Below are 13,512 nucleotides of genomic sequence, written 5' to 3'. Positions count from 1 at the left end.
AGGCCGATCGTGATGCAGCACCATGTCGTACAGCTTCGACATATCGTTAGCTGTTGCAAGGTAAGGACTGAAGCACTGCACGGGCTTACCCACAAGAACGTTTCGATGAGGGTCCAGGCCTAGGAGCTTCGGGCTCAGGCCGGGCTTCATTCGGACCCGTAACAGACCTACTTATGGTATTTGTAGCTTCGTAAGACTGCCAACAGTAAAAATGGCAGCCCTTGCACAATTTTGGGTCAGTGGCATCTGTCGGCCTACACGGGAAGTAGGAGCATGCAGGCCACGACACTCCAGCGATAGTGTATGTTAGCCATCCCCACCGGTTTCTAGCAGAACGATACGAGTGGTCGCCCGTGCCAACTTACGCCCCACTTTTAATGCGCTAGCATTAGGAATGCCAAGTGTAAAAAAGTGCATGTGTGTGAAATGTGGAGAGCTGGTCACGTGGTAGAGGTGAAGTAGAGATGGGATAGCTAGTGAAAAGCGTGTATATATCTAAACCGCAGATAAGCGCGAAGTCGTGCTGTTTCTCATCTTTCTAAATACGCTTGGTCCGCTTAAAACATCCAGTCAATATACATATAAATAAATAAATAAATAAATAAATAAATAAATAAATAAATAAATAAATAAATAAATAAATAAATATATATATATATCTATATATATATATATATATAATATATATATATAGACAGACAGAGAGAGAGAGATGGGGAGATATTGCAACTGATGGTGGCGTGCTCCGGACCACCATCAATTGCTCTTCGCTCACCGAAGAGGCAAGACGTATGTCGAGCGAGCTCCTGAACAACACTTGCAGTGTCGGGAAGGGACCTCAAAGAGGTGAAAAATAACGCTAACGAATTTTGCTCGCATTTACCGCTAAATCACGACTGATCTTTTTTGCGACTTTGCGATCCTGAGAAAGACTGGTCAACGTATTTCTCAGGTTATTAACAGCATGAATTTCATGAGATCAGCGTCGCGATGAGAGATGGACGACACGACGTCACGTTCAATGCAGGTAGCGAGATGTATGACAGCACCCCCTTGCTGGACAGCAAGGGGAAGCACATTCGCAGGGTGGCGCGAGTGGTAGTGGAGGAAGAACTTCAAGAATTCGGGCCACGTACGGGCCCGAATCTTCCGGGCGTGGGCTGGGTTTAAGAGATTGGACGAATTCACTCCCTTTTTCACTTCTCTGGGTGCAAATTATTTTACAGTATGGAAGGATACAAAAAATTCTGCAGAGACACCGAAGTCGGCTTACATGTCGGGATGCGAAAGCATTACAGTCGCTTTGGTTAAATCTTCTAAAGGCCGTTTCACATGGCGCGATTGGGGCGAAAAAAATCGTTCTGTCGCGCACGTCGCAGAGCGATTTTCGCTGGCAGCTTTCACATGCGTCTTGACCGCGCGATTTCCGTCGCAGCGATGCCCAAGGTTGCTCCCTGCTCACAAAGTATCCATGCCTGCATCGTTAAATAAAAACAACATGGAAACTAGTCAAATATTACAATTTCATATTATTTTTTTGAAAATAGAATAGTACTCAATTTTTCAGCCTTTAAACGCGTTGAGACTGCGATCGCTTAGTCCGCAGTTGCGGCTAGTGCAAATGCTGCACAAACCGCATAAGCGCGCGGCGTGGTGGGGTGGTTTTGTTTTGTACACTCTAGTTGTGTTGTTGCGTACGATGGAAGCCACAACTCTTCTCCTGCAGGAGTATTTGCCTCTCCAAAAGAAGAAGCTACTTTTAAGTGTACAAATGCCTGGCACAATTTGTACCAACGAAGACATTGACGACGGCGACGATCGTGAGGGTACGTGTCGTATGTTGAAGGCGGCGTCAGCTCCCGACCTGGATAGCATGCAGCTTCTCCTTTTAAATGAATTGTGCGAGCTGGAGAAAAAGAATTGTTGATGAAGCTCCTGAGCCACAGGCGCTGGTGGGTACGCTCTGTTAAAACATCATTGAAACTGGTGCGCGACATTGCTCCGCTGAGCTTCCAACACGCGGTAAAACAAGAAAGTGCCTATTTCGACGGTGCTTGCTGTTACGTCACGTTGCTCCGCCCATATCGCGCCGATCGCTGCGACTCAGCGACGGAAATTCCAACATGTTGGAATCCCGTCGCGGAGAGCCTGCGACGTCGCGGCGGTCGCTGAGCGACGGAATTCGCTGTGTCGCTGTGTGAAAATCGCGCCATGTGAAACGGCCTTAACGCGATAGCGTTGAGAGCCCCGTGTCGTAGAAATTCCGGTGTCGGTGTCGGCGTCAGCGGCTTTGTTTGAACATCCCGAAGCAGGCATCCTGAAGTCATCCGAACCACGCATCTCAAAAATCATACCGAACCACGCAGGCCCACCGCGTGGAGCATAGTTGTTATTGAACTGATTGAATTTCTCAAAATAAACTGCGTCAGAAAATTTTTAAAGTACGACTTAAACACAGCCTACAAACATGATAGCGTCGGATTGTAATTTGAATATCCGAGAAAACACAATTCTGTTACGCAGAAACTAAAACACAAACCCCTTTTCTAGTTGCCGTTTGATGTCTGTCTTAGTAGGATAGGAGTGCACCGCTCGGTTCCTTGCCACACCGTCCACATGGCGCTCACCTGCACGCATCCGCGGAAGCGGCGGTGACCGCCGTGGGGGGAAAAAAACACCAGAAAGCTCGCCGTCGTGCATAGCGTTCGCAGCCAGGATTTCCAGGAAAACATAATGGTTACATAAGCTGCAGTTGCTGGGAAGCATGAGAAGCAGTCGGGGATCTTTCAATGTTATCGCGCTCCACTCTTAACCCTTTCAGACGCCACTTTATCCTGTTGATTGAAAACTTACTTTCACCACATTTCTTGCATCTTCACAATCATAGAAAGTGTACAGCTGCAGAAAAGATTAAGAATTTTCAATTCTTTAGTGAGTTTTGTCAAGTTTACAGAATGTGGAGTGCACGCGAGAACTCACTACAGGAACATCAAATATGAGAACATTGACTGTTTCCTGTGTTGAAAAGCTTGAACAGCGCTTATCCAGCCGCTGGTAAATTATGCTTGGTGCATGACATTGGGAAAAACAACGAAAGAAGTGAACCCGCCACATACAACAATATATACTGACAACATGCAAAAACACCCAAACATCTACCTTCCCACTCATTTTATTAAAACATTTTGCACATGTTCTCCAAAACTGCAGAACAATCTCAATCATACGTGTTTGAAGATATATGCGACGCATTCTAAATATCATTACTCTCATCGGTGCTTTTGCTGTTGATGCACTGTCTTGGTGGACACAATTGTGTACACAGAATCTAAAACGGTTAAAGGCGAAGCTTAAGCGTCCTCCAAGCATTTTTTTCCGCACGTTCCTTGTCCGCACAACCTCTTGCCTACGTTATAACTGCGCCTCAGTGAGGCCAAATCAAAACGCGCCAAGCGTCTCAACGCGCTCGCTTGCCCGCGAGGTGTTCACGGCTCGAAGGACCGCTCAGCGCCGTTGATTTGGTATATGTAAACTGGTAGCGAAGCTTCCATAGAAGCCCACATGTCAAGAAAATGGCGGCTTGTTGCAACCGTCACCATCTACGTATCGGGGGGACAACTAACAGCAAGCAAAAAAATAAAGATAAAAAAATGGCGTCACAACCGGAAATGGCAGTGACGTCAAGATCTTATGTTGCTTCGTGAGATTGTTTGAATTTCTTTAGCATCCGGCATTTCGACCACTACGCCAGCAGTTAATTTTCTTTTGAGGCTGAGGCGAGCTTCCGACTCGCCTCAGCTGAAGCGCTAGCGTGTCATTAAACCATGGAAGGGGCGTATGTCTTAATGCCATCATAATTAGGCTGTTATTGACGGCAATCGCTCCAGTAAGAGCCTTAGGAAGGTGAGCAAATAGGATGGAAATAAATGACAGTTCCACAGAGGTTACAAGAAAACTGCACTTTTTCTCGTCTAGAATAATGCAACCGATATAATTGACCAAGCAAAACTTGTTTCAATGAATGAAAAGTAGTATGGCCAGTACGCAGTTGTAGCGTATAGCAGCATACGCGAAACCTTTTCACAGAAGCATTCGCAATTCGGTGCGAGACCACGTATTCATATCAGGCAAGACAACATTGCCCCATATTATCATTCAGAGAACATTCGACTTACTCATTTTCCTGCACATCGGACACTCAGAGCTTAAGTTACGGAGAGTGAACGAACATAGCGCAATGTTTCTTCGCGGATCGTTCTGCATTTATCGTCACGACAAGAGACAGCGTGTCGGATGCCGCAGCGTGAACTTGCACGATAACAAAAAGCCTGCACAGACACCTTTCGCCAATGAATGCTGTGCACTAGGTCACGCAATATTTGAAGGGAAGCGGACGTCACACTTTGAACAAACACGCAAGGAAACAAAATAAAAAAAAAAAAAAACTCGGACGAAACCGCCGCGTTGTAGTAAGCAACGCCATTCCGCAATAATCACTACCTTGCACAGTGTTGCCAAGTCTTGCGCCAGAATCACTCGTTGGTAGGGCTCACCAAGAACGAACTAATCAATTGTGAAATAGAAAAAAAATTTGTTGTTTTAGTACAGCAAAAATATTTGAAACGTAATATTTATGCGTATAACAGTATCTCGACGAAAAATGTTCGAACATTTTTTTTTTTCACATAGGTGTTCTAGTTTCAGTGTTCTTCGACCAAATGTCGATAGTCCTCAAATGTCGACAATCCGACCAAATGTTGACCGCCTTGTGGTTTATGCTTAGTATGTGCTGACTGCTATAGAAAATTTACGGCCATACATTACATATTCATCACTGTATTGCAGAATCTAAAACTTATTTGGAGGATGTCAAACTAAAAAAAAAAAAAAAATAGCACAAGACATTTACGAGTGTGTAAGGGGAACTTGTAGGCGTTGGCTGTGGTGTGAGAGGAAAGAATACTCGGTAGACGTCCCGAGTTTTTTTAGCAGTTATTCATTTTAATGTAGTGATAACGGCTTTCTATTGGTCCTTTGATGCCGCATTGGCCTACTCCGTGCATTAGTCGTCTAAACCGCACTTCCCTTCCAACGTCATCATCTTTCTTTCAAACTGTCTCATCACACGTTATCTTCATGCGGTCATTACCAGTGACTGTTGAATTCGCTATTGTCCTTTTCAAAGCATTATGAAATATGGGCGCGTTCAATTGATCCTAATTTTTTTTCTTGATTTGGGGTGGTCTGCGTCGCAGCGCCTATGACCCATTAAAATGTTCTGCCCACCTCCTTTAACGCATTTGTTATTGTTCTTTTCTGACTGACTGAATGGTACGGTTAAGCCAAATTTTCTTGCTTACGATTCCTCTTGAAGTTTATCCGTTATTCCTTATCTCTACAGTTGACAGAAGCGCCAGCCGCTTTTTGATATGGAGAAGATACTGCAAGCGACTATTCCCTCCTTACATGGAGTGCGTCGGTAGCCAAAGTCATGTCTACTGCGAGTGCTGTAAGTAGTCGATTACTATGATTAATACAGAAGTATAATTAATTCAGTCACATAAATCACAGCTGCAAGCTCATAGGCTAGAAGTAGGAGGTGTCCAACTGATATTGTTACATTGCGGAAGTCACATATAAAGATGTATATTTACAATATTTACAAGACAGGCAACGATGTACAAACAAGATGGCTGTCGAAACCGATCTCACCTCGGCACGTCAAATCGTCATCTTCTGACTTTGGCGATATTCTTTGTTGCGCCGTAACATAACCCCCGCCTGTGAAGGCGCCGTCTGGGCGCGAGCTATAGTGAGGGTGAACTCGCGGCAAAGTAAGGCTTCAGCTGAGACACAAGCACAACATCAGTGGGGACACGCGAGTCCAGCGGAGCGATCTCGTAGTTGACACTGCCAAGCTGCCTCAATATTGTGTAGGGCCCTGTGTAGCGCGGCGGCAGCTATTCAGACAAGCGGATGGGGCGACGTGGCGTCCATCGGAGCACAACGGAGCCAGGCATAGAAACTGAACGTCTCGATGTCGGCTGCCGTACCGGATCGTCTGCGTGGCCTGAAACTTCGTGAACTGGGAGCTAGCGATCTGGCGCGCCGTGTGAGCCCGAGCGAAGACGTCTTGAGCATATGCAGTGGGAGTGTGCGTCGTGGAAGGAAGCAGCGTGTCAAAGAGCAATGTAGGGTGGCGGCCGAATAGAAAGTAAAAAGCCAGTGGTCTCGTCATGGGACGAATTGCAAGCGAAGGTCACGAAGGGTAACGCGTTGTCCCAATAACTCTAGTCATCACTATCGTTGACCGGCAAAATGTCGCCCAAGTTGACGCCTCTGGGAATAATTTGAGTTGGACAGTTAAAATTGAGTAGAATGAGCGAAGTCTAATTGCCTGTAACAGTGAGCACGGTATGGGGAAAGGCCAAATTCCTTTCAAGCAGTATGTCAGCGGTGGGACATAGCACATAGACGCCGTCAGGAACAGATGGAAACATTAGAGTGACGTACGTATATAGTGGCTTGAGGCGACAGGCAGATGTCTTCGGCAGAGCATAACCGTGGCTGTGCGACTGGTGGACTATAGCAGCCGTGGGGTATCTCAAGCTGAATGGCACTGGACGCGCAGTCAAAGGGCTAAATGGGGCGATAAAAAGTCTAAGCCTAGTATAACGTTGTAAGGGGATTGTTCGAAAATGGCAAATAACAGTGGTTAGGCGCCCCGCGATGCCAATGCGAGCAGTGCTCATACCAAGCACGGTAGGCGTTCCTCCATTGGCGACGCGGAGGGTGCGTGATGCAGTGAGTGTGACCATTGTTCAGCCGTCGGCGCAATTGGGCACTCATTACGGATATGAGCGCGCCAGTGTCAATGAGTGAACACTGACGCCATCGACAACAACGTACATCAAGTTTTGGTTGGTCGGCAAAGTGACCACAGAGTTTTGCGGTCGAGTCGTTACCAAGGCGTTACTTTGCGGAAGTCACATATAAAGATGTACATTTACAATATTTACAAGACAGGCAACGATGTACAAAAAAGATGGTTGTCGAGACCAATTTCACCTGATGATGATGATGACATCCTCAGCACATGGCTCGTACCCACTCCGGGGGATGGGCCAAGAATTGGGCACCTGAACTTTTAGATACGGTTTTTGAAACTACTGTTACAGTGCAATTTAGTAATCAGAACAGACAGAATAATTCCAATTCCAATTTCACCTCGAGACGTCAAATCGTCGTCTTCTGACTTCGGCGGCATTCTTGGTTGGGCTTGACTGGACTAGACTGGGCAAACTTTATATGGGTCCTGCAGGACACCGCATATAACACTATGGTGCACACTATATTATTATTATTATTATTATTATTATTATTATTATTATTATTATTATTATTATTATTATTATTATTATTATTATTATTATTATTATTATTATTATTATTATTATTATTATTATTATTATTATTATTATTATTTGGTTTGTACACATATAACACAAGGACACGAAGGAAAAAGGGAGGGAGCAAGCTGACAACTGCCACCGACACACAACGCCTGCCTACTCTTTCAGGAGGAGGGGCACACTGTAGCCGAAAAATCATTGACATGTGCACGTAACTTTTGTTTGCACAAGCTCATCAACCTAGGATATAAATGATGCGCATTGTTTTCTTTTTCGGCACACTGTCGCCGAAAAAGAAAACAATGCGCATCATTTATATCCTAGGTTGATGAGCTTGTGCAAACAAAAATTACGTGCACATGTGGTGTCATCAAAAATACATGCAGTGCAGCTTCAGTAAAATGAAAGAAAGTGCATTTTAATATATAAGAGCATTCAAATAGTATTTATCAACGGTTATCGGAAGTCAAAATAGTGTAGAATTGCTTTAGTACGAGTTGGAGCCATAAATGAAGTACGTCTCCAGGCAGTTTTTTAGAGGACTCTGATGCGAATATTTCAGAAAGGAGGATAGCACAACAAGTGGTTCCACGCATAATTTTATTGTCACACTGCATGCTGTAATGCACCTCAATGTGAAGGCGGAAACTGATAATGTGTTACCAGGGTTGAGGCTAAAATAGTGTTATCCGGAAAACAAAGACGGTGTAGGCCTAAAATGACATGAATATTTCTTGCCCTTCTCAATACTGTCACTATTCGTGTTGCAAGTGCAATTCTATATGAATTGTGTCTATTCTAGCAGTTGTCAACATTTAGCTTTGTATGATATCAGGAAAGAGTAACGGCTTCTAAAATCTTCATGTACAACCGGCATACAGCACCTCGGCTCTTGGGAGAACGATGTGGAAGACCCTTAATGCGTGGAAATAAGCCGAGTGCGAATTAAAAAAAGAATATCAAGGTCACATACCTCAAACAGTCAAGGCGAAAAAGCCTCAGAGCTGGTCATAGCACTAGAAGACTAGGACAAGAACGAGAGAACAGAACGAGCGCTAACTTTCAACGAGTTTTTCAACTTTCAACTAATTTTCAATGAGTTGAAAGTTAGCGCTCGTCCTGTTCTCTCGTTCTTGTCCGTGTCTTCTAGTGCTATGACCACCTCTGATGTATCCAACCAACTGACCCAAAAAGCCTCAGTGGTGTAAACTAATAGGTGAGTTGGATAAACGATGACGTATTTTCACTTGGTTTAGGAAGTGAGTGTTATGGAGAGCAGTCGATAAATGCGACGATATTTCCTCGTCGCTCACAATCGCGAACATAAGTAGATGCCTTAAACGTCTGATACCATGATGCACAGCAAAATTTACGCGAGTGATTTATGGCATCACTGACCAATATTGAACATAGTAGAGGTGCCGAAGGTAGGTGTGTGAACACAAAAGGTACCACGGTAAGCTTAAGATTTTTCACTGATGCAAACGGGAACATATCTTATTTATACTATAAGCGCTTAGTGTCCACAAAATACAAGACGGTATGCCAAAGAATGGCAGTTGGTGGATTAACACAGCTTGACATTGACCAGGTCGAATGCTCTATTGAGCCTGGTCACAATATAAGGAGTCAAGCTGATCACGTTTGGGAACAACTTTGCGTGCGGGATAAGAAAACGAACTGGTTGGGTGTTTACTGACATTGGGGAAAACATGCTGCTCGGCTAATAGCGACATTTGAACCAGACAAAAGGGTTTTGGGCAAAACAGATGAAAAAACCGGCAGGGCGGGGTTCAGGCCACCCCACCAAATCGCAGGGCACTCAAAGTTGTTTGAATGAATGAAGCCAGTTTTGAAGAGGTTTTGGCTGGTTGTTTTCAAAATTTTATTTTAGTCTAGTTTTAAAAACTAAGCACGTGCATCTTCCCTTATACGCTGGAAAGTTGGATGGATAGATAGGGCTGCTCTTTAATATTTATTCGGTCGTCACATGTAGAAGTTGGGCGTGGATACATAGATGGAAGTATATGTATTTACGATGACTGGAGTGATTTGACTTGGCCTAAGTGAGAATCAAGGCATTCTTGGTATTTTTCGCAAGGCTGGCCTGCAGCTCAGCTAGAAATAAAATGCCATTTTGGCCATCGTCAGAAAACTGTACTTGGGCATTTGTTTGGTGCTTCTGGAATCCGACCTGACCAGGGAAAACTTCGCGCCGCAAAGACTTTCCTGTACCGCACTCAGCAAAAGATGTCTGCAGCTTCGTAGGACTTTTTTGTTACTTCCACCGCTTTGTTGAATATTTTGCCACCATAGCAGGGCCTCTCAGAGATCTAAAAAAAGGGGGTGCCTTTTAGAGCGCAGCTTTCAGGTGCCCGTTTCTGCGGCGAGCGTCAACGGTATCCCTCGGCGTAACTAACCGAACGAGCACAGCGAAAGATGAAAGCGAACGCGGAGCGCAGCATGATAAGAAAAGCGTAGTGGCACGCAAGACTAGCGACGACCGCTACCATATGGCGCCAGAGGAACGCGCCGTCGTCTGTTCACATGCGGCGAGTGCGTCCACCGGTACTATATATGGAAACAAAGCGCTGCATGAGAGGAGGTCTGTCTGCGGTGACTGCTGGGAATCGCGCCCATGCGTCCCCCACGCGCTGCCTGTCGTGACCTCCCGATGAGCGACGCAGTCACGTTACACTTCGCTCCGTTTTCAGCGTGCCACACGAGACAGATTGTCCACGCCAGCCAATATATCGCGAAATGAAACCTCGTATAGAATTCCGCTCAAATTTCGTATTAGGAAGTATCGCTATCGTCGGTGAATTTTTTCATGGGGCTCCTCCCAAGCAACCGGCTTCTCTCGTCTCACGACCTTAACACCCCACCTGTCCTCGGCCACTTCGATCGACGCTTCAGCCCCTACACAGGTGAGCATCCATGCAAGTGGCCATGGAATTAGTGCTGTCTTGGTGCAAGTTCCGCGTGGTCATGACTGGGCTATTGCGTACACCAGCCACCTTTTGTCACCTTCGGAGCGAAATTACTCCATTACTGAGAAAGAGAGTGTTTGGCTCTTGTCTGGGCGGTTGCGAAATTCTTTCCGTATACCTATATGGCCGGTCCTTTTGTATTGTCACCGACCATCACGCTTACTTGGCTTTCGTCCTTAAAAGGCCCCACAGGGAAGCTAGGGCAATGGGATTTGCGGCCGCAGGAGTATTGCTATTCGGTCGTCTGCAAATCGGGGCGCCTGCACACCGACGCCGACTGCTTATCCTGTTACCCCTTGGACACGCCCAACGACGACGACACCGGACGCTTCCGCCTTCGTTCTCTCCATCTCCCAACTTTGGGACATGTTTAATAATGAGCAACGCCGTGACGCCACATTGCGAACCCTCATTGAGCGAGTTGAATCTGCGTCTACTTACCCATCCGTACGGTGGTTCATTCTCCAGGATGGTGTTTTGTACCGCCGCAATTTTGACGTCGACGGTCCTTCCCTTCTCTGTTACGTCCCTCGACACCTTCGCTCAGCCGACGCACCAATTGCAGGTCATCTTCTCGCACCTACGACCGTGTCCGCCGTGACTTCTATTGGTCCGGCCTTGCTCGCTATGTACGGCGATACGTTGCGGGGTGCCACCCTCTCAGCATCGGAAAAACCAGTGACGCTTCCTGCCGGATATCTTCGACCCCTCGGCATCCTAACTGAGCCATTCTTTCGAGTGGGTATAGATCTTCTCGGTCCGTTTCCCGGGTCCAAGTCCGGCGGCAGGTGGATCACTGTGGCTACGGATTACGCGACGCGCTACGCCATGACCCGAGCGCTTCTGACCAGCTGTGCAAGTGACGTCGTGGATTTCCTCCTCCGCGACATCATTTCAGTGCACGGTGACCCACGACAGCTAATCACGGACCGCGGTTGTACCTTCCTTTCCCAAGTAATTTCCAACATTTTGCAGTCTTGCTCTATCAAGCACAAGCTGACTACATCGTACGATCCTCACACCAATGGCCTGACTGAGCAATTGAACCAGACCATCACCGACATGCTAAGTACGTTTCGCCAGACCACCATGACTGGGACAGTTGCACTACACTACGTCATGTTTGCTTACAATTCTTGACGCCACGAAACCGCTGGTTGTTCGCCGTTTCACCTGTTCGGTCGCGACCCTGCATTGCCCTTGGACCCTTGACTTGCCTCTGCTAGTGCCGCGAGGAGCGAGAATAGCCGCGACGCCATTGCCCATGCTGGCCACGTGAGACAGCGTGCCCGTACTCATCTGTTGGCATCACAAGAAAATCAAAAGCGCGTTTACAATCAGTGGCACCATGACGTACACCTTTCACCAGGTTCCATTGTGCTAATTTGGTCCTCTTGTGGGGCTCTCGGAAAAACTCCTTCCTTGCTACAAAGGCCCTTACCGCGTCCAACGTCAAGTGACCATGTCCAAGTTAAGCTCTACCATGTCACCTAGCCTAACCTCACCTGATGTCGTTCATGTCGCACTGGGATATTTGCTCAGTCATTGAGGAATTTAGAGTTGCTTCAAGGAGATTTCCTTAAATTCTTCATGCGCCATATTTGTTCATTTCCTCCTGCCAATTTTACCAATTTTAGTATTAACAGAAGTTTCCTATTTTAGTATTAACAGAAGTTTTCTAATATCCTGCAAATCTTGGTCAATTTCCCGCAGTGGGTATGCGCCATCATAGAAGGCAAACCAAACTTAACCAAGCCTGGCTGGGTTGACTTCCATCTCCGCGAACGTTCTCTATTTGTTAATGCGTATTGTAAATTATTTTATACACGTAACAATATTATAGGATGGTATTCAGCTTCAAATGCGGAAAAATGCTATGATATTTCTTAAACAAATAACATATCTAGAATAAAAGAAGCTTTCTTGCGTTAACAAAAAACACGAACGATTACTGCAAAGTGAATGCCGAAATCTAACCCACCTATCAATGGATCATGGTAACAATTGTTTCTGATTTCTCAACAAGCAATTAAGGGTTAGAATATTAAGCTTCAAATTTACACCAATGCATACGCCACTTTTCTGCTTCACGTTACAGTTGATCCCGTAGATGGGCTTGCACGACTTGGCTGAAGACATTTGAATCACCATGTTTATCTGTGACTGCTAATAAACAGAAAAATATATTGTGACAACTATTTGCTTGCATTCTGCCATAATATTACTCCGAACAAAGTCCTGCGTCATACAATGTCAGCAACGTCGTTCCTTAATTCGCGAAGAACTCGTTTCATTCATCTATCTCGTCATGAAACATCATTTTCCCAACCGGTAATAAATATTCACGGTAAGTTGTACTATGACTACATAGGTAGATAATATATACAAATGTTGTGCTTTACGTCCTTTCTCCCAAAATAGATTCACTTTAGTTTCTCTTTTTTCTGATATTCGACGACAGGGTAGCAGTAGAAAACATCTACTTATGCACTATTACTCTTCTTGTACCTGTAGCTGCATATAAACGTCTCCTAGTTTTAAGACATTTTCGTCCTGCCAGAATCGTCTGCATGCCTGGAGTGTTAGAACTCTTAATATGCGCACTTATTCTATTGTAATCAATTTATTGAGCATTATGCGTCTATCCGTGTCAACGAAGGAACCCCAGCAAGAGCTGACACTTCAATTCTCGTATGTCCCATGCGTGTAAAATGCTTTAGTCCAAGGTGAGTTAAAAAACATTAATACTAATTTAACAATTAACTGAGCGATCCATCGATCAACGAAATGCTATTATATAACAAGCATCAACCTTGATTCTTGTAGCAAGCGTATTACAATGACACCGAACCATATTTAGTTCGCCGGAGCACTAACACAAATCCCGTTGCACATGTACAGGGTCGTCCACTCTAAGTACGAACACGGCGCCGCGTGGCCGCGCTCCGCAGAGCGCCAGCGCACATGGCGCGGCCGCGCATCTAAGCTAAGCGGCGCAGGCGCACAGGGGCTTGAAGGCGGGGCTTTGTGTCGTCTGCTAAAGCGCGCGAGCGAGCCGTCTATGTGCCGCCTGTTGTCTGCTAAAGCACAGCGCGCTCGCGCACTTTAGC

At 45.7% G+C, this 13,512-nt stretch overlaps 1 protein-coding gene across 1 annotated transcript in view; it reads left to right on the top strand.

Annotated features, from left to right (window-relative positions):
• The window catches only part of LOC125946623 (uncharacterized), a 31,886-nt gene extending 19,286 nt beyond the window's left edge, over nucleotides 1–12,600 (top strand). Inside the window, exons 4-5 of the mRNA XM_049670220.1 lie at nucleotides 5,402–5,509; nucleotides 12,501–12,600. Of these exons, the coding sequence (XP_049526177.1) occupies nucleotides 5,402–5,509; nucleotides 12,501–12,535 (143 nt within the window). The 3' untranslated portion in view covers nucleotides 12,536–12,600. The remainder of the gene's footprint in view (nucleotides 1–5,401; nucleotides 5,510–12,500) is intronic.
• Nucleotides 12,601–13,512: the final 912 nt, after the last annotated feature.

The sequence above is a fragment of the Dermacentor silvarum genome, chromosome 7 (genome assembly GCF_013339745.2).
Source record: "Dermacentor silvarum isolate Dsil-2018 chromosome 7, BIME_Dsil_1.4, whole genome shotgun sequence".
Lineage (NCBI taxonomy): Eukaryota > Metazoa > Arthropoda > Arachnida > Ixodida > Ixodidae > Dermacentor > Dermacentor silvarum.
This window is presented reverse-complemented; position numbering and strand designations above follow the sequence as displayed.